The sequence below is a fragment of the Poecilia latipinna genome, unplaced genomic scaffold, assembly GCF_001443285.1.
Source record: "Poecilia latipinna isolate Pla-1442-1.1 unplaced genomic scaffold, P_latipinna-1.0 Scaffold1444, whole genome shotgun sequence".
NCBI lineage: Eukaryota > Metazoa > Chordata > Actinopteri > Cyprinodontiformes > Poeciliidae > Poecilia > Poecilia latipinna.
Window position 1 is genome coordinate 123,784 of NW_015114060.1, and position 20,655 is coordinate 144,438.

The 20,655-nt window shown below is 42.8% G+C and overlaps 3 protein-coding genes and 1 long non-coding RNA gene across 9 annotated transcripts in view; 2 read left to right on the forward strand and 2 right to left on the reverse strand.

The window, feature by feature from the left end:
* The window catches only part of ostn (osteocrin), an 8,876-nt gene extending 4,804 nt beyond the window's left edge, over nucleotides 1-4,072 (forward strand). The window contains exons 2-5 of the mRNA XM_015057200.1: nucleotides 574-663; nucleotides 2,729-2,958; nucleotides 3,056-3,166; nucleotides 3,231-4,072. Coding sequence (XP_014912686.1) covers nucleotides 574-663; nucleotides 2,729-2,958; nucleotides 3,056-3,143 — 408 coding nt within the window. The 3' untranslated portion in view covers nucleotides 3,144-3,166; nucleotides 3,231-4,072. The remainder of the gene's footprint in view (nucleotides 1-573; nucleotides 664-2,728; nucleotides 2,959-3,055; nucleotides 3,167-3,230) is intronic.
* Nucleotides 4,073-4,585: 513 nt separating this feature from the next.
* Nucleotides 4,586-14,080, reverse strand: iws1 (interacts with SUPT6H, CTD assembly factor 1). Of its 6 annotated transcripts, XM_015057209.1 has the most exons (17): nucleotides 13,759-14,080; nucleotides 12,810-12,892; nucleotides 11,588-12,302; nucleotides 11,047-11,112; nucleotides 10,734-10,950; nucleotides 10,605-10,662; nucleotides 10,427-10,533; nucleotides 10,134-10,284; nucleotides 9,957-10,039; nucleotides 9,745-9,874; nucleotides 9,033-9,150; nucleotides 8,843-8,954; nucleotides 8,134-8,190; nucleotides 7,555-7,611; nucleotides 6,833-6,944; nucleotides 5,999-6,150; nucleotides 4,818-4,904 (listed from the first exon to the last, which is right to left on the reverse strand). In XM_015057209.1, the coding sequence occupies exons 1-16, from the start codon at nucleotides 13,787-13,789 to the stop codon at nucleotides 6,025-6,027; spliced, it is 2,223 nt and encodes a 740-aa protein (XP_014912695.1). In that variant the 5' UTR covers nucleotides 13,790-14,080; the 3' UTR covers nucleotides 4,818-4,904; nucleotides 5,999-6,024. The 6 variants fall into 6 exon arrangements, with proteins under 6 accessions (XP_014912696.1, XP_014912694.1, XP_014912699.1 ...); XM_015057210.1 differs by lacking the exon at nucleotides 5,999-6,150 and having other exon boundaries at nucleotides 4,586-4,904; nucleotides 10,734-10,947; nucleotides 13,759-14,076; XM_015057208.1 differs by lacking the exon at nucleotides 5,999-6,150 and having other exon boundaries at nucleotides 4,586-4,904; nucleotides 13,759-14,074.
* Nucleotides 14,081-14,514: 434 nt separating this feature from the next.
* Nucleotides 14,515-18,429, forward strand: wdr74 (WD repeat domain 74). Its single transcript, XM_015057214.1, has 2 exons — nucleotides 14,515-15,471; nucleotides 17,747-18,429. Exons 1-2 carry the CDS (start codon nucleotides 14,863-14,865, stop codon nucleotides 18,269-18,271), a joined length of 1,134 nt encoding a protein of 377 aa, XP_014912700.1. The 5' UTR covers nucleotides 14,515-14,862; the 3' UTR covers nucleotides 18,272-18,429.
* LOC106962663 (uncharacterized) lies at nucleotides 16,703-17,797 on the reverse strand. Its single transcript, XR_001428027.1, has 2 exons — nucleotides 17,709-17,797; nucleotides 16,703-17,662 (listed from the first exon to the last, which is right to left on the reverse strand). It is a non-coding gene; the product is annotated as an uncharacterized LOC106962663 (long non-coding RNA).
* Nucleotides 18,430-20,655: the final 2,226 nt, after the last annotated feature.

A 20,655-nucleotide genomic window follows, 5' to 3' on the forward strand; every position in this document is an offset into this window, starting at 1 on the left:
TGTGTGTGTGTGTGTGTGTGTGTGTGTGTGTGTGTGTGTTTTTTATCCGGGTGTGTGATGGAGGGAATGCAGCAGCGCGCGCATCAGCGAGTGTGTAAGTGACGCTCAAAAGGCGTTTATTTGCAGGAATGGAAAGTGCTAAAATTAGAAGATGTTGCTGGACAATAAGTTTGAGCTAAAAGTGTCCCGCTGTCTGTGGGAGCCAGCTGTGTTTGAAACCATGAAGGGAAGGTTAGCTCAGGTTTTAATCAGAGGATGTTTTAAAGCAGAGATTTGTTCTCTCTCCTGCGTTTAGGTTCTGAATAATAATATAATTATTCAGAATGCTGTGAGGCTGAAATATTTTTACTTCATCTGCAGAGAAGATAAATTTTAAAGTTTGTTTGGGTTAATTAAGTCTTTGGTCTGTTGTTCTTGTGGGTAAAATGTTATTTTTTCTTAAGTTTTTATTTTATTTAGTTTTATTGCCATAACCATGTTCAGCTGTACAGCTTCTATTTTTTAAAATCAGTTTCTTAACTGAGCTCAGAGTTTAGTTGTCAGCTTTCTGCTGTGATTCGTTGCTGTGTTCAGATGCGGCTCCGCAGCCATCGTCTGATCTTCTGCCTGCTGCCCATCATCCTGCAATGCAACGTCCTTGGAGTCCAACAGCAGCCGGCTCAGGTCAAGACACAGAAACACACATTTCTAAAAGAGGAACCAGAACTAAACCAAACTAACCTCAAGTTAGTGTCTGAAACATTAGAATCAGGGCGTTAGTACAGGGTTCATCCTCCAACCAGGGGGTTGGCAGTTCCATTAGCAGGTCAGCAGAATTGCACCGAGGAATCTCACCTTCCCAAGGTTAATTTTATGGCTAAAATTTTAGATATCCTCTAAAATTATCCACAAACAGACGTTTCACAGAATAATCTGTTAATAGGTGAACCATGAAAAGGCAGTGGTGCGCTGAACTTATCAGACATTTCTAGGCAGCTAAACCAATACTGTTGTACACACTGAGAGGTCTGTAAGGTATCCTTCAAAAAAGACCTGTAATGTTTCAATTAAGACATAAGATTTCACTTGTCATTATGTTGGTAGAACATTTAAAAGAAACCAGTGATGCCCTTGATTAAAAAATATAAAGCAGACAGATGGGGAAATAGATGCATACATAGAGCTGGGACGTTGCCATCCATAAATCTGATGTACAGGCAACATCTTGTGCATCCACAACTAAAAATAAATAACATACCTGTTTAAATTTACTGATATACAGATCTTTTTAATCTGTATTTTATGTTTATGTCTTTAAATTATAGAGATTTTTAAAATGATGTAGAAATGCCATGGAAAGGTTCAAATAAGTACAAAAAGCATAACACAGGTTTGTCAAGCAAAAACATTTCTTGACATGTGAAAATGCCTCCACAATGCATAATATCTGTTATTAAGTGCCATAAAATATAATCAAATCCTGAAAATGTAAATGTCCTCACAAACCAGCTGGTCCCCATAAGGAAGGCATATTTTCATGAATCAGAAAAATCTTCAAAAAGTGAAATAAACTCAAACAGATTCTCAAATAGGACTGTAAAAATTGTCTCAGTATCTCTTAGTGTGGCTCATCCTCACTTTAGTATTTGGAAAGCCACATTTTCCATAAAGTGCGTTTAATTGACCGATAAGACAGAAGATCGGCAGGTCGGCTCCTCCTGGGGGCCAAAGCAAGCAGCTCCTCCTGGGTGCTGATATCAGATGGTGTGAAGCAGCAGGAAGAAAAGCAGAAATCTGTTTTCTCGTCAGTCTATTTTATACCAGACCTGCTGGAGTCTGTAAAGACGAACAGGCAGAGAGGTGGTCAGAAGCTAACTCACACTACCACAAAACCAAAGCCTTTCAGGAGGAGCTGGAGGCTTTTTCCATCCTTAACCCCCCCAACCCTCCAATATAAAATTTAGGTTTTTAACTAACTATTCAATTAGCAAGCTAAATATGTAGTTTGCTAATTAAATATTTAGCTTCAAAATAGTTAGCTTGTACATACCTACATATTTAATTTGAAGTTAAATATTTAGCATCTACATTCAACATTTAGCTTCCCAGCCAAATATTTAGGTGGAAACTAAAATTTAAACTTATAACTACATACTTAGTGTAACTACATATCCAGCTTTAATCTAAAGATCAATATTTATTTTGCTAACTAAATCCATCCATCCATTTTCTGTATATCCTTTAGCCCTGCTAACTAAATATATCTTGATAATTAAATGTTTATTTTGTAACTGTGACATTTATAAATGAATTAATTACATGGTGTATTACTAACTTAATAACCAGTTATTTTGCTGTTAATTTCTGTGTTTGCAAACAGCAGCCGGGGATTTTCTGATGTTCTCTGCCTCTTGCTGTCCCTCAATCCACATTAATCAGGAACTTTTCAGAGGGAAGATTATTTAGTTGCAACCTATTAGTTAGACTCTGCAGGAAAATATTGATCCTCAGAAACTCAAAGCAGATTATTTATATTCAGACCGTAAACTACTTGGACATTTTATTTTTTTAGGACATACTCTATTCCATTTGATCCTCTGGAAATTTAAATTGTTATTCAACCCGAATTAATTCAGTAGAAAATAAACTTTTTCTGTCATGTCGGTTTTATTTCTTCTCTGCTAGTTCAAAAGAAAGGTTTCAAGCTAAACAGTTGTTGTTCCTTTTAATTTAATCAACCCTTTTCCAGCACATAGACCGGCCCGGGCTGAGGACGCTGGCCGTCCTGTGGCGCCATCCAGGAAGGATGAAGCCCAGACTGGAGCTCAGCGCCAAACTCCTCCGAACAGACGACCTGATGATGATGGAGAATGACGTGACCGAGCCCCAGAGGAAGAGGAGTTTCCCTGGGAACAACGCCCCGCTGGACCGGCTGTCCATGGGCTCCATGGAAACCAGACAGGGCAAGAAGAAGCAGAGGTAGGACTCACCTTTCCCAGGTGAATTCAACAGAACCACCGGCAGGTGAAGGAAGTTTCTCCTTCCACTTGTCTTGACGCCCGTATTTTCTTCCCAGCAAGGTGGCGGAGTCGCCACGGCGACGAAGCAATCCGCCTCCCATCGACCGAGTCGGAATGAGCCGTCTACCGACAACTCGAGGATAGCGAGGACACCCTCATCTGGACAGGTGAGGAACTGCACATGACTGTGTCTATTCAGTAATAAATGTCAACAAAACTAATTTTAATCAGGAATCCATTGTCATCTCTCTTCAGTCGAGTCTCTGCATAAATATCAGCCACCCCCCTGCTGAGCCACGACGACTGGTCACCTGACTGGAAGCGAAACGTCCGACAGACTGGAGCTTTCTGCTCAAGTCTCTTTTTTGTGCTGCAGCCGCGCAGCAGGACGCATTTCTGCTGCAACACAGAAACACACCGATGGGAGGCTGGAGCCGGTTTACACTACAACGACGAAGCTTGTTTGTTCACCAGGCGATGTTAAATCTGCCAAACAATTCTTGACAGATTTTTTTTATTTTCTCTTATCAAATAAAGTAAAAATGTATGTAAATTCAGAAGTGTCATCTGAAAAAGTAGAAAACCACATTAATGGATGTTTAACTTTTATTTGAAACAGTTTTCACATAGTCTTCTATTCTCTGAGAAACAATAATTTTTACTCCATTTATTTTAAAATATACGATGAAAAGATGATTTTCTGTATCTTGTCACCACCATGTGAAATTCAGAAATGTAAACTGTATAAACTGAAAGTCACACTGCATAGCATTTTAAACTTTATCACGTCTTTAAAGAGTAACTAAACCGAAAATCAACTTGTTTTGCATTTAAACTGTCTAAATTATTTGTGTTTTAGTCCAAATGTTTGAATTATGTAGATTTGCTTACTTCTGCAATAGTGGCCTAAATCTGTCTCAGTTCTGCCCTCCTTGGGTTGAACGGTGGTACTGCACTTGAGTTTTCCTATTGGTTACATCAGTTCGGTTGATGCTTGGCTGGAGCTATAATCCAGTTTTCCTCATTTTAAAAACCTTCCTGTTAAAATTGAAAAGGATTTTCAAATGTTTTTTCTCTGCCTGTGTTTAAATGTACATAATTAAGACAAAAAGTAAAGAGTCATCCGTTTGGGTTATTTGTCGACCAAACATTGAAAAGGATTTTGCACATCCAGTTTTTAAATCATCACCTTCTTAAAAATACTGACCTGTTTCATCTTTTTCCAAAAGCGATTTTTGTGCAAAAAATAAAATAAAAAATCACGTGGCAAAAATGGACAAAATTCATTTAGGCTTGGTTGGACAAATGTTCTCTCAGTTTCAGAAACAAGATTTGAGTCACGCTCTTTCAAAATGCTTGCTTTATTGTATTTAATATATTAAATAAAAGCACAAAGCCTGTAAAAGTTTCAGTTACTCTAAATGAAGGCTAAAAGACTGAATCAGGCGTTGCTAATGGCTAACAACCCAAACTAGTTCAACTTTGGCTGATATTGAAACAGTTTCAGGTTTAAAAGGTGTTACAGTTCCTGACGGTTTGCCAGCTGCTAAAGCTAACAGCCAACAGATGAAAAACGGACGGCTGGAGACGTCATGATGGAGAGTTTATTGAATTTGTTCAGAGAGCAGAAAAGTTTACAGCAGATAATCACATTCGTTAAGAAGCCCTTAGAGAGGCAGAGCTGGACCTGAGGAGGGAGGGCTGAGATGGTTCAGGAAAACCACCTTAAAACAAAACCACAAAGAAGAAATCCTAAAAAAACTAAAGACTGAGACTGGATCAGAGTGGCATCCGGTTTCCTTCCACGCTGATCTTCACAGCGTGACCAGTCTTCGTCAGCCGCCGGATGTCCGCAAACCTACGCATCTGTTTATCGACCCGGGACAAACCCTTCTTCACCGGCCCCTGCAAGAGAAAGACAGGAAGCAACAAGCTTAGCTTTCAAAATAAGAGCATCACCATAGCTCTGAACAGGGTTCCTACACAGTTTTCAGGGAAAAGTTCCAGATTTTCCCAAATTTACAGTTATCCATCTGTAAATTCACTATAAACTCGACTTGGCCTAAAATTTGGATGCAAACATCGAGACCGAAAGAAAAAGAAAATAGAAAGAAAGAACAAACAAAACAAAGAAGGAAAAAAGAATGAGAGAAAGACAGAAAGGCAGGAAGATAGATAAAAAGACAGGTAGAAAGTTAACAGAAAGAAAGACCAGAAGACGGAAACATGGAAAGAATGAAGACAGTGAATAAAAAGAAAGAGGAAAAAAAGAGAATGACAGAAAGACAACTGCCCCGTTTATCCGCTCTTCAGTAAAACCGTAACATTTAGTTGTGATCCAACCGCTCGTATTCATGTCTCCAGTGATTGGACTCTCTGACTCTGGTGATTTATGAAACCTGGTTTCAGAGTGGATCGTTTTGGGCGCGTCACCCCAGGAGGTGTGAAAGCACACACGTACAGAACGGACAGCTGCTGGGTTTGGTTTGTTCATGCATGAGCAAAAAAACAAAACCAACAGCGGCTAGCATCGCACTGCGAGCTGCTTAATGTGTTCAGTTTAACACAACTTGTTATATTAACATTGGTTCATTAGAGACGGGTTGCTGGTTTCTCAGGGAGATGGAAGTTGAGGGTCAAAAGCACATGAGGGTTTCAATGACATGCTAAAATCACAGCTCCATCTAGTGGCCTGGCATGGCAGCTACAGCAGATTCAAGGTGTCCAAATGTGGAACTTTTCCCCAATCAGCATCTGAACATACCAGCAGCTTCCAGACAGCGGCCTCCTTGAAACAAAGACTGATTGTGTGTAGGAACCATGTGTCTGGAGTTCTGATCGGATCAGAACCAGCAGCTTCTGTTAGTGGAATCAGCTCAGCTCTAATTGAAGCACAACCAGCAGTCAGACCAACCAGCCCTGAAGTGGTTGAAACTTCACTCATCGACCCGATTAGTTCTACGTAGCCGCTGCGCTCCACACCATGCAGACGGACTTACTGCCCCCTGCAGGCGAGCAGCCGCAGCTACAGCGGCATCCTGTTCCCCTCTATGCTGATCTTCACGGCTCCCTGCGGCCGCCGCAGCTTCCTCTGCTCGGCAAAGCGCCGCTTGTGCTTCTCCAGCAGGCTGATGGCTTTCTTATAGCCGCTCTACAGAGGACCAATCAGAGCTCAGCAGCACACCTCACCTGAGTCACATCGTAACAACCCGTAGGTGAGGTGTCGTCTCTGCTTCACGAGGTTCTGTCCTTCAGTGACGGGTTTTATTTTGATTTTAATGGTATAATCTATTTTATGTAAATTTCTACAAAGTACATAAGCAAACAGTTTAAACAATTAAAGAGAAGTTCCAGATCTAATTTTTACCCTCAACTGTTTGTATCCTTTAGAGATGAAGTGATTGTTTTATTCAAACTAAAATTATATTCCTCAACCAGATGAATGATTTTGAATTAAAGTAAAGACAAAAAAATAAAAACAATCTTAACCCAAAATGCAAAAAATATAAAAAAATTAATAAAAAAAAATTAATTTTGTCTAATATAAATTTAATGCCAGAATCAATCTGGTGTCTGCAGCAACAGAAACTGTAATAACTTACAATTAAAATGTATTTTCCAACTTTAATATGAAGTGTTCATATTTTAATTTTTTTCTTTTCAAAAACAGTATTTGAATAAAACATGAAGTTTTTGGTAATGACCATTAAATAACAGTCACTGAGAGAAAGGTTATACTTTTACTCAAATTTGCCTTTTAATTTCTAAAACTTTTAGTGAACATTGTTTTTTCAAAATGATCCAGAATAAATGCTTTTTAAACGGAAACTCACCCTGCTTGAATCCCCCTCCACGTTCCATTTGGGTCGGACCACATAGTCCTTGTTGGAGGGCATCGGCACCCGAGCCCGGGCGCAGAACCCGGGATCACCGGGTCGCAGAGCTCTGCAGGTCAGAAACATCGATAAGGTTCACGTCAACTTTAAAAAAAATCTGACTGATTGGTTACAATCTGTTTGAAATGAGTAAATTCAATTATATTCAAATTAAATACATCTAAATGAGAAGATTTATAAATTATAAAAAGTGAAAAAAATTAAAACAAAAACCTCAGTAAATTTAATAAAATGAAAAATGTATAAAATACATTTCAAAATAGAAAAGAATTTTACAACAAAATCAAAAAGACTTATTAAATGAATTTAAATATAAAACAAAATTCCTTAAAAATTACATGAATAAAAACACTATAAAATACCTAAAAATAATAAGATTAATTACAATAAAAAACAAAATAAAAAAATTATATCTATAAATAAATATATTATAATTAACATCAATATTAAAAGATTTTAAAATAAAAGTCTTAAAAATATATAACCCCCCACCCTGCCCCTAAAATTTCACCAATAAAAATTTTAATAAAAATTTTAAAAACAATTTGTAACAAAACAAAATATTAAACAATGTAGATAACATACAATTCCTAAAAAATATTTCATAATTATATTTATGGTAAAAATTGCATGATAAAAGTAAATAGTGATGAACTGACTTTTCCTCCCCGGTGAGCTGCTTCTCCAGGTCTCTGCGGGGCGTCTGACCTCCAGAGCTGCAGACCAACACAAACACAAGCTCTGCTGTAATATTCAGATTCAAGCCGCCACATCAGGGCTTCCTCCTAAAGCTCCATGCTGTTATCAGCAGGCTTCACCTCACTGCAGGTTAGTGAAGCCATCAGAACCTGGAGCCGGTTCCGATCCGATCGGCCTGCAGCAGAAACTCTGCATCACGTTTTAGTGTCACTGAGCTTCACACTCTGAGGTTTCTAACTGCTGAGCATGTTCCTGCCAGAAGGCCAGAAGGTTAAGATCAGATTGAGTCAGCCCCTCTGTGCAGCAGCGCCCCCTGCTGTCTACAGCTACAGACTGTTCATCTTAATTATTACAGGCTGTAAATCCAGAGTGCCGCCTGATCATCCATCTCTCTCAACACAAACATTCCTTATTTTATGGCTTCTGGATCTCCTCAAGTTCTGCGGCATCACTAACATTCATCTTCAGGCTGCAGCTGCACAGAGGAGCTGCAGCAGAAACACACGCAGCGCAAACATGCAGCATCTCTGGGACTGGACCTGGTCGGTGGAGAGAAGACGTCGGGTTCCTGCGCCCTCTCCACCTTCTGAGGCTCACTGAGGGAGGAAGGAGGACGAGGACGAGGAGGAGAGATGGATGAGAGGAAGAAACACACACACACACACACGTTCCTGTTTCCCTATGCTTTTATGTATTATTTTATACATAAAATAATTACAAAGAATATCAAATAGCTAAAAACTTTTGGATGGAAAGTGCAACATCTGGAGAAAGATGTGGTACTCTCCGTGACCGTTTCGTAAAAACAAACCGAGTGAGACTTCATAATTCAATTTGTTGTTTCTGTTATGTTATTTTGGATATCTAAAACTCAAACTTTAAATTCATCAAACTCCTAACCCATAAATTATGTTTCTACATTGTGTGAAAATGGCAAAATGTCCTCACAAATACACATGTCCTCACAGTTTTGGTTATTTAAGTAGGTCCTCATACGATAGCTAAACAAGTACAAGTACACACTCAAACACACAAGAAGGACAGATTTACCTCGCTGGGTTTCCCATTAAAAACATCTGACCAGCTGAAACCAGAACCTCCTGTCACATCATGTGACTACCTGTCAGAGTCGACTACCTGCTACTGCCAGTCAGAGATGTGTGTGTGTGTGTGTGAGTGATGGAGACCTTGAAAAAGCCTCAAAGCGATCTGGTTTAGTCAAAGTTTGAATCTTATTTCTGTTGCTACCTGAGCCGGCGTCTCTGAGGCGTCTGCTGGTCCAAATCCCTCTGCTGCCGCTCTTCCCTCGTCATTCCCTTGTAATTGGACGTCAGACCGAAGATCGGCCGCGACCATTCGTCTGGAAGGAAACGGACCAGAAACATGTCAGGAACGTCTGGACTTCCTGCAGCTGGACCAGAACCGGGTCAGGTCTTACTGATGAGCTTCAGCGCCAGGTCTTTGTTGGCCCGGGATTCTTTGGGATGCTTGTAGAGGAACATGACGGCCCGTCCGATCCCGCTGTGCTTCAGCGTCTCCTGGCTGACGTTGGGGAGCTGCAGGAGGACAACGGGACGTTACTGGGGTCCAGAAGACGTTCAGTCTGTCCCCAGTCCGTCCCCACTTCCAGTGCCAAGTGGTCTTTAGAAATTATTTTAGTGGTCTTTGAGGGTGTATTTGCATTGTTATGTTATTTTCATGAAATTAGTCAACAGTGGCCTCAAGCAACAATATTACCGTTTATCGCAATAATTTCTGGTGCAATTAATTGTCGTGACAAGCCTGATAATGAATACTCAGAAGACAGCTTCCAAAACATGTATTCAATTATTGTTGAACAACCACTGACGGGAGTTTTCTCCCAACTGTTGCCGTCGCCATTTTGCCAACGTTTTGCATAAGGATGACCATGGAGCGCCGTAATATGCAGACAGAAACTGCTGAATTCACATCAGTTTGAAAGGCTAATAAACAGAATCATAAAATGAAAAACTGATGGATACATCTAAAATTTCAGTACGTTTCAGTTTTATAAATGAATGATATAGATCCAGTTAGTTTTCCCATTTTTATTTATTTCAGTTAAAAATATTTTCTCGGTTTTTGTTATTTTTAATTATAATAACATATAATATCCCAGCCCCTCCTACCTCTTGCAGGATCCGCAGCAGCTCCTCTCTGATCCGCAGCGCTGGCAGCGATTTGTCGGGCAGAGGGCTGATCCACTCCTTGATGGCCGACATCACGCCGCTGTCAATGAACGTCTCCTTCAGATCCTGCCTGATGGACAGAGAGGACGGTCGTCAGACTGGACTGGGTCAGTTCTGGTTCTGAGGTCCAAACGGAGCGGACAGAAACTCACTTCTTGAGGTGCATGACGACCTGCGGCAGCAGCGTGAGCTTCTTCAGCGCCGGCTTCTTCTGGCTGTTCAGAGTCCGGTCCTCCTGGTCAACAAACAGGAGTCAGCAGCTCGGCTTTTATTGTGAAAGGATGGCAGACGAAACTAAACCTGCCAGGCTTTTATTGTGAAAGGCTAACCTCTGCGGCCTCGTTCATCTTAATGATCATGGCGCTCACGACATCGTCGGCATCGCTGATGAATGTTCCTCCGTCTCGGTGCCTCCTCTTCCGGCTGTTCATGGCTTTCCTTTTGGCTAGCATGATGTCAAAGTCAGACATGAAGCTGGTGCTGAGCACACACACACACACACACACACACACACACACACACACACACACACACACACACACACACACACACACACACACACACAGAGGTTTAGCACCCTGCTGGGTCCACGCAGCACCGGCCACCTTATGGGGACACCTACTCCTGGCCACTGCGGTCCACTCCTTCGTCGGAGTCGGACTCATCGGCCGCTTTCTGCTGCTGCTTCGGCTGCTTGCTGGCAGCCTCCAGCTCCTCCTGGTTGAAGCCCTGCAGGAGGAAGAGGAGGATGAAGAGGAGCCGATTCCCGATTGGTTCCAGCTCCAACAGCGGTAACTTACTGTGAACTCCTCCTCTTCCTCATCTCCAGACTCTCCGAAAATGTCTGCGATCATTTTCCTGCAACACATTTAACTCTGGGTCAGCTGCAGTTCCGCTTCCTGCCAGCAGGAGTCAGTGGTCAAACTCACTCCTCTTCGTCGTCCTCGCCGGAGTCGCTGTCGCTGCCGAATAGCGCCTTCTCGTCCTTCTTTACCGCCGTGGGTTTGGACCGCTCCTCTTCGTCGCTGCCGCTGTCTGACCCAAGCTCCCTCAGCTTGGCCGCCAGGCTTCGATCCGGGCCGACTGAGCCGTCGCCGCTGCCCGAGTTCTCGTCGTCGTCGGAAACCGCCCGGCTCCTCTTTGCCGCTGAGACACGAGGAAGTGGACAGATGAAATGACTGGATCGGTTCTAGAGCTCTGGGATAATGAACCGGGTCAGAACAGAACATCAGGCTGACTCACCTGGTTTGTCTTCCTTCTCTTCATCCTCGTCTTCACTGTCAGACAAGATGGCCTTCTTCCTCTTCACTGCAGAAACGCATAAAGAGAACCTCAGAACCACCACAGAAACCCGATTCAGATGGTCCAGAACCAGTAATTGTATACACACACGCATACACACATATTTATATATGTATATAAATAAACACACTGGAAGACTACTGTTGGGTTCAAGTTGTGCTAAAAGGAGTTAGCCTAATAGTGAAGCTATGCTATCCTATGTAGCATTTGAATGCTAAACATGCTAATGTTAGCGTCCATATTTCTAAAGAAGCCCAGAATGATCCAGGCTTCCTGAAACACTTCGCTCCAATCTGATGGCTGAAGAACCTGAAGAGTAAAATCTGTAAATAAATCTGGTTTTGAGCTCATGTGGAATGTATGACAGAGACGGAGCTGATTGGACCGAAGGACAGGAAGTCTATGCAGCATAGTGGTGGCAGCATGATGATGTGGGATGTGATAAACCCCTTTAGATCAGTTCTGGCTCTGATGTCTCTACCTGGTTTGTCGTCCTCTTCCTCGCTGTCATCTCTCTGTTGCTTCTTCTCTTCCTCGTGCTGCTCTTCATCACTTCCTGTTGTAGCCTTCTTCCTCTGCCCCTCGTCTTCCTCATCCTCACTGTCGGATTGCATCACACCCTTCCACCTCCCTTCCCCGGCCCCTTCCTCTTCCTCCTGTTTACCCTCATCTTCCTCGTCAGAGTCCATCGGCGCCGCCTGGCGTCTGGCGGGCGGCTCTGTGTCAGAGTCACTGTCTGAGTGTTGCCGTGGAGGCGACGCTGGCGCCGGTTTGTCCTCTTCGTTGTCGGAGTCGCTGCGGGCGCCATCTCCTCCGGGGGCGTCCTCCAGCTCAGAGCTGCTTCCTCGGCGCTTGGCGGGGGACGACACGTCCTCCTCCTCTTCCTCGTTGTCGGACGCTCCCCGTTTGACCGGAGACGACGCCTCGTCCTCTGAGCCGCTCGGCCGTCTCTTCGTTGGCGATTCCTCCTCTTCCTCATCCGACGCGCTTGCCCTGTGTTTTGCCGGAGAGTCTTCATCTTCGCTGTCACCAGGCCGATGAGGCTCCGCCTCCGAGTCGCTCTTGTCTCGGCGGCCCCTGGGAGCCTCGTCCTCTGAGTCGCTGTCGGCCCGGCGCCGGTCCTCTGCGTCCGAGCTGTTGGCTGCCCCGCCCGTTTCCATGGCAATGGCAGCGTCTTCGTCGTTGCTGCCGTCGTCCTGCAGAGAGCAGAACGTCAACGCACCAACCGACATTAAACAGCAGAAGAAGAATCAGCCAGCAGGTCAAGCTCAGACTGCACTACTTTCTCCTACTACTCTCCACTTACGTTTTATCATTACTGCATTTTCTGCACTTTGTTGTCATTAGATGCTGACGTTACGCATGGCTGGAATAAACAGGAAGTAGAGATGGAGGTTCTAGTCTGACAGACCCACCAGCGTCTGGGAGCGTTCGCTTCGTCAGAACTTATTCAGCAGATGTGTTTCTATCTCCATTTTAGCGCATTAACTTTTTCTCAGAAAAGCCAAAAACTGCCTCATGTGAGGTTAAAAAAACAACAACTTTGTTTTGCAAAATGGCTGAAGTTATTTTGAATTACCATCAACTTATTCTAATGTAATATTTCAAAATGTGCATTAAAAAAACGCACTGGAAACGCATCTGGTTCCCTGGTTGGAATCAACCAGGACATTAATAACTCATAACTAATCACCGGTTCTGACCTCCGACTGCCGGCCGTCGCTCCTCATCTCCTCGCCGTCGGATTGAGGATGCTCATCCTGAACCGGAGTCCCGCCCCCATCGTCTGGAGACAAACGGAAGAAAAAATCTTCAGCATCAAACAAACTCAGAGATTAAAACTTCACATGTTCCAGAAACAGCAGCTCCACTCAGAGAGAGCCAAGGATGATGCTCCTTCATCACAACAATAATGAGACATTCTGAAAGAATCTGGTCTGATTAGATGTTCAACTCTCTGAAGACCTGAAGTTTACCGACTGAAGTTTACCGCTGATTAAATCTGCAGCACAAACCAACGTTTCAAGAGTTCAGGAGATTTTCCTGTCCAAATGATTCATGGATCAACAACAAAGTATCTTCAGTTAGAAACTTCCTCAAATTAGCTGTAATACAGACTGCTACAGGAGATCCTTCCTCCCAACAGCAATCAGCATCAACAATAACTTTTTGAAGAACCTTGAATTAAATGAGTTACAGCAGCTTTTAATTTTCCTTTGGAATCAATAAAGCATTTCTGAATTTGAATCAAACTCTTCTGTTGACAACAGAAGAGAAACGAAAGAGAAGATCAGCTAGAACCAACAGCTGAACAGATCTAAACACGATCTTAGTGGCCTGAGGAGAAACAATCATGGCTGGAGCCTCACAGTCAGTGATGCTGTGGGCTAGAGGTCAGAGGTCAGCCAAGATGTGAACGGATCTCCTTCCAGAATGACCCAGGCTCTGCTGAGCAGCAGATTTCAGACATGAACCGCTGATTTAGTGAAACCAAGCTCCATCAGAACCGGAGCAGCTAACTGAACGTAGAACCGGGTCCAAACTTCAGGACCGATACTGAGGAACCGGGATGAACCCCGGAAAACACCGAAAACGAAAAGCGTTTTATGGGCGAGCTCTTAGTTTGTCAGCCGGGAAACAAAGCGCATTTACCGGACATAAATTCCTCCTCTCCTCCGTCCATCTCTCAGACGAAGACAGACTCCGGTTCCGACCTTATTGGACGGACTGGTACCGCTTTACTGGTTTTTAGTACCGCAGCTGGAGGGAAACCGAAAACCCAACAGAGAAGAGTAAACAAAACGCACATACACCAGAAGCTAGCTGCCGTTAGCACACCGAGAACCAAAATGGCGGAACTACCACCATCTGCGCATGTGTGATGGATTACGTAATTTAGTTCTGTTCTTTTGGTGCTTCATGGTGAACCGCAAACAAGCATTAATGTGTCGTTCCGCCACCTATAGACCTGGAGGAGAAGCAGTGAAAAAAACAACAACTGTTTTTCACATTTTTTAAATTCGTGTTGATGTTTTCCCAATTATTAATTATTAATCAGTTCCAAAAAAAATAAATAAATAAAATAAATAAATATTAAATTTACAATTGATAAGATTTAAAGTGAAGGTCAGATTAAGTTATTTTTGAAAAATACAAACTTAAAAGAGATAAGTTTATGATTGTGTCTAAAGGCCATTGTAGACATAAAAAATTAGCAAATTTCCACCAAGAAACTCAGAAATTTTGAGATGAATCTCAGAATATTTCTGGAAAGGTTTCCAGTTTTCAAAGTCGACTTTTGAAACTCAGAAAATGTAATGTTTTTTTCAAGGAAATTTTAGGAATTAATCTCAAAATTTCTAAATTTTTTATAGCAAGTTTTAGACTTTTCAAGCTCAGAAATATCTGTTTTTTTCTAGAACATTTCTGATAATAATCGTATTTTTTTTTTTTTTTGTGGAAATTTACTCTGTGGTTTCTATCTAAGTTGGCCGTAACTTGCCGTCGTAGAATTTAGTTTGTTAATACAAAGTTGAATAATTAATTTGATTTCACATTATGAGGTTTTAAGTGTTTATCTCCAGTTTGGTAGGTGGCGGTAGGGCGCCATCACAGTTGCAATGCACCACCGTAAAACAAAGCAAGAAGAAGAAGAACACAACATAGTGACGTATTTTCTCGTCGCCTCAGCAGCTCCACGTGCGTTCAGTTAGATTCTGGTTCTGTTCGGGTTCCGGCTGGTGTCAGCCCGCTGTGATGGAGGAGCGCAGTAGACTGTGTTCCGTGTGGCTCGGGTCCGAGACCGGGATCCTGAAGGGGGTCAGTTTGGACCGGAAGCAGGCCTTTAACTTCTCCAACACGCGCACGCTGACCCGCGACCAGGAGGTGCGCGCGCTGTGCTGGGCCGACCCGGCGGAGAGCGAGCTGCTGCTGGGCTGCGCGGACGGAACCGTGCGGACCTTCAGCACCGAGAAGGGCATCTTCACCGAGGCCCGGAGCTGCGGAGACCCGCAGGAGGGCTGCTTCAGCGGACTGGCCTCACTGCGGGGTTCCGCCATCATCACCTGCGCGGAGTGCGGTAAACTGCGGGTGTGGCGGGAGGACGGCAGCGGGCCGGTGGCCGAGCTGGACGCGGGCAGCAGCGTGTGCCGGATGCGGCAGAGCCCGGTGGACCCGAACCGGGTGGCGACGGGCGGGAAGGAGAACGGGCTGAAGATCTGGGACCTGGAGCGGCCTGAGAAGCCGCTGTTCACCGCGAAGAACCTGCGGGACGACTGGCTGGATCTACGGAGGCCGCACTGGGTCAGAGACATCGGCTTCATCCCGGACTCCGACAAGGTGGTCACCTGCACGGGGTACCATCAGGTAACTGCTTCCGGTTGTCTCACCTGTCTTAGGTTACATCAGTTTTTACACCTGTGAAGCAGACTGCTCAGTCTGCTGGTGACGTCCGCACGACGTCACTTGTTAATGTAAACAAAGTGGAGACGTGGAGCAGCTGCTCAGGTGAACCAGCTGGAGGCAGAAAGGATCAAATCTGCTTTGAATCTTTCATTCTTTACTCATTAAACTGTTAGAACAACAAGTGATTATAACTACTGACATTAAAATAATAAATATCTACAAAAATCAGAGATTAAACCGATTATAACACCAGTTACACCAGTTTAAGGTCCAGCTGAGTTCTGGATGTTCTGATCCACACTTTGGACAGGTCCAGAACTTTCTACAGTGATTGTTTAATGATTAAGATGTAATATTGGAACCAGGTTAAGAATACAAAAAAAATCTGAATTATAAGATTAAAGTTGTAATAATTAAGTTTTAAAATGAGCAGAATAAAGATTGTCTTCATAATTCAGGAATAAAGCCGTAATAACACGAGTCGTAAAATTAAAAATAACTTGGTAGCAATGTGAGAAAAAAATGTGATAGTACATAAACAAACTTGATAACACAAGAATAATTTCATAATACCAGAATAAAGTCAAAACAATACAAATAAAATATGAAAGTAAAGTTGTAATTTTCCAAGAAGAGGAATAATTAAAATGAGGATTATTGAGGACAAAGTGAAGTTCTACTTTAGTACGAGTGAAATAACATTAAATGTTTTGTCCTCAGGTTGGTCAGCAGCAGGACTGATCTGCTCAGATCCTGAAACCATCAAACAAAAAACAACCAAAGTCTTTAATTTAGTTTCTCTACATTTTCCTGTTTTCTTTTGTGGCTCCATTTCAGTATCAAAGATTAAAATGAGCCAGTTGGTGAACTGGGCTGAACTGGGTCAAAGGTGGTGGGGCAGCTGCAGTTACCGCGCGTTTCCACGCGAGGGCGCCAGAGCAGCTGGATTAATATCAGGTTTCGCTCTAAATGCATAAATATTAACATGTTCTCTTCCTCTGATATAAAACTTGAGATAAAATAAACACATTGGACTCAAAGTTAATTAAATACAGTTAATAATAATCTTGTTACAAATTTTGCAAACTTCCCCCATTTGGATTGCATTTAAACAAAATATGTTTATTCTCTTTATTGCTAAAACATTTATCTTCTAATGCCAGAAAACTTTTTATTTTCCTTTCAGAGTGAATCTTAAACTCTTACATTATTTACATTCATCACTGTTCTTCCCTCGTCTTTTATTTTCTCAATTAGCTCATTTTCTCTTCAGATGTTAAAATAGATTTGCATGTAAAATATCAAGATATCTTTACTACCACTTTTGTATACATTTCCCATTCCTTTATTCAAAATGTATTATCTAAATTGAATACGTTTGGAGGTATAAGCTGTCTCAGTTTGAATTTTTGATATTTTGTCATTATGTGTTGGAGCTGGACGATAAATTAATAACAGTGTGTATCGTGATAGAGTGATAGACGCGCATCAATAGATGACATGCCTGATGGAATATTCAATCATTTTTATAAACTCCGGAACAGCACAGCATTCTGGGAGATGAAGGCCGTGAAGACGGCCTGAAGGCAGCGAGACGGGTTCCTGCTGGGAGCCGAATATCGTCTGCACTGAGTTTTCTGTTCATCATAAGACACAATTCATCAGACATTGTCCAACTGCTGGAGAAATATTTAACAACGTCATTGACTAGGAGAAAAAAGATCGAATGTTTAGAAAAATCAGTAAGAAAGGCAAGATTGTGCCCTGAGCGCAACGGTGGACGTTCATACAGGAAGTGTTGCTACAGTTCCAGAAAGAACCAACCGATAAAGTTTGTGTCAAAGTCAGGACGCTTGAGGACGGTGACCCAGAAACAAAAGAAACCAAGTAATTCATCACAGGAGATGCAGCCGGGCGAGGCGGAGAAAAGTAAAAAAAACAATAGTTGAGATGGAAAAGAGAGAAAAACAGGCGAAACAAACTAAAAACGAATCAATAATTATTGATATTGACTTTTGTCCAGCAAAATGCCTGACAGTAAAGGCCAAACACCTTTTAAATGGGGTTCATTCATTCTCCTCAATTTCCCCCACATGTGGTTTGGATTTATCGTTCATGATGTTCTGTAAATGTTATTAAAATAAAAACAAACCTCCATAAGTGTGAGGGTTCCAGCAGCGGCGCTGTTGGGTCGGAACAGGAAGTGATGTCAGCTGACGCATCCTGTCGTTCTCAGGTTCACGTGTTTGACCCGGCGACCCCCCAGCGGCGGCCCGTCCTGGAGGCGGAGTTCGGCGAGTATCCGCTGACGGCGCTGGCGTTGACGGCCGGCGGCGGCGCCGTGGTGGTGGGCAACACGCAGGGCGACGTGGCGGTGCTGGACCTCAGGAAGGGGCTGGTCCGCGGGCGCCTGAAGGGCGCGGCGGGCGGCGTGCGCGCCCTGCAGTGCCACGCCTCCCAGCCGCTGGTGGCGTCCTGCGGCCTGGACCGCTTCCTGCGGGTCCACAGCCTGGAGGATCGGCGGCCGCTGCATCGCGTGTACCTCAAGTCGCGGCTCACCTGCCTCCTGCTGGCCAGCCGGGAACTGCAGGCCGGGCCGGGGGGCGGGGCCACGGAGGGGGCGGAGCCTCAGGTGAAGGAGGAGGAGGAGGACGAGGTGTGGGACAGGATGGAGCGGGTGGAGGAGGAGGAAGAGGCGACCAAGAGGAAACCAGCAGCAGGAGAGGAGGAGGTGAAGAAGAAGAAGAAAGGAGGAAACTGAGAGGCGTTCAGGGTGTGGGGAGAGCGTGGGAAATCTGACTGAATGTAGACATTTCACCATCTGAACGCCTCGTCAGTTCTGTTCTGCCTGGGTTCTTCCTCTGCTGTCGGGTCAGATTCTGTAACTAATTTAATAAATTTACCTTTTTATAAAAGAAACTGAATTTTGTTTCTCTTCAATCTGCTGAATAAAAAATCAGAGTCGAGAGAAAAGTTCTGGTTTCGGATCAGCTGCGAAGTTTTCTGTTGCTTTGTTTGTCAACACATAAAAACCCGACCGTACAGCAGGCGCCGATTAAGTTACACAAAGATTAATAATTTGGTTCTTTTAGCCTGTCACAAGAGGAAAACATGGATCAGTCATTCTTTCACCTTATCGTCCTTTGATGAATATCAGTTTTGTTGGCAAGCTAAATATTTAACTAGCTAAATATGAGTTAAATGTTTAGCTTTCAAGCAAAAAAACAACAACAAATTAGCTTCAAACTAAATATTTAACCAGCTCAAATAAAATATTTGGCTTGCTAGCTAAGTATTTAGCTTGTTAGCAAAAATATTTTGCTACAAGTTAAATATTTAGCTTGCTGGCCTAATGTACTTTGGAGCTAAATATCTGGCTTAAAACTAAATATTTCCGTTGCGAACTAAAATGTAAGTTTGAAACCGACTTAAATGAGTAACCTGGTGAAAACATGAGTTTGAAAAACGAGCCCGTCTTTAGCTGTTGGTGGGTTAGCCGGATCGCGGTTCCACCGGAAATGAGGGAAGGGAAAGTTCTGGTTGACCCGCTGCGACGTTCAGGTTCTGTTCAGGTCAGAAACTGGACCTGAAATGTTCTGCGGGCTGACCCAGAAGAACGGCGTCTTCTGCTTTTTATCAATACAGATTTGTCTGTCAGGTTATTAAGCCTCCTGCTTCTGGACCCGGCCCGGCGGTTCCGAGCCGGTCTCACATGACTTCAGTGGGTCAGATGGAGGTTCTGCTGAGCTCATTTGTTTTCCCGGTCCCAGAGGCTTTCAAACATGCAGAACGGGTCCAGAGAAAATGAAACTCTGGCTTCACTGCGACGTTACCAGTTTAGTTTCAAACACATTTATGACCCAGAAAACCTGTGATGGTTTTTTAATGAACTGTTTTCAGATCCTTGATTTAAAACTATTTTATTTATCCAATCTAAATGTTCCCCTTTGGGAAAATATTCCTTTTAGGATCCTTACTTCTATGGGCAAACTACATATTTACTTAGCAAGCAAAACAACTAGCTTGAAATCATAACAGTTACAAATGAATGAATAATACGGTGAAAATATTTCTTTGTAAAATGAATCTGCATGTTTTGCTCTGATGGGCCAAACAAGCCAAACTATTGGTGTTCATTTCCCCCATAATGCCCTTCTGCTTCTCCAGCCTTCCTATGGCGTCAGCATCGTCTGAAACAGGATCGAAACCGAAGGCAGTGGGTCAGTCAGGATTTCTCTTCTGCTGCTTTAAGCCACTAAAAATGAAACCACAAAGCAGAAGTGATGAAACCTGTGATGCTTCACCAGGAAGGAAGAACCAATCTGCCAGATTCTTCCTGCTCTGGCAGTTCACACAGTGACCGCTGCTGCCCATCAGGGGTCAAAGGTCATCTCCCATCCCACCTGAAGTCCATCATTCTGCAGAGACTCCACAGCCAATTCATCCCTGCTTCTAGTTTCCATTTCTTCATCTGGTTTCTTTTTCCTCTGGTAACAAAACCATAATCTGGATTATTCTGGGTCATGTGGCTGCAGGAAGCTGCAGCTGTGGCGAAATGCGCCTGAACTTTGATCGCAGAGGGGAAGCGAAAAGAGAAACTGATGAAGACACCATGTAACGAGCTTCAGAAAGCTGCAGCAGTAAAACCTGCAGAAGGCCATAAAGCTGGCAGATATGACAGGCCAGCTACAGAGCTACATTAGGGCCACAAAGTTTGTTGAAAAATTAGTTTTGAAACTAAAAAAAATAAAATAAATTGAGAGATAATTTCAAATCTCATGAAAGTTTTTTTTTAAATTACTTTGAAACGTTTTTTAGAAAACTGAAAAAAATAACTTTTAATCTCACATTTTTGTTTTTATATCATTTTTAAACTTTTAAAAAACTAAAACTGGATAATTAAAAATACAAAAAAGTTGTTTTGTCTTTTTTTTACTTATTTTTAAACTTAAACAAAAATAATGAAAACAATTTAAACTAAAAAATAATTTTGAATTGAATAAGATTCTTTTTCTTATTTTTTTAATTAGTTACAGTGAAGATGGGCCAACATGTTTACATACTTACATAATTGTTAATTATGTAAGTCAACAAAATAAAGTCAAAATATTGTTCAAATATGACTTTATTATTTTTACTTTGATC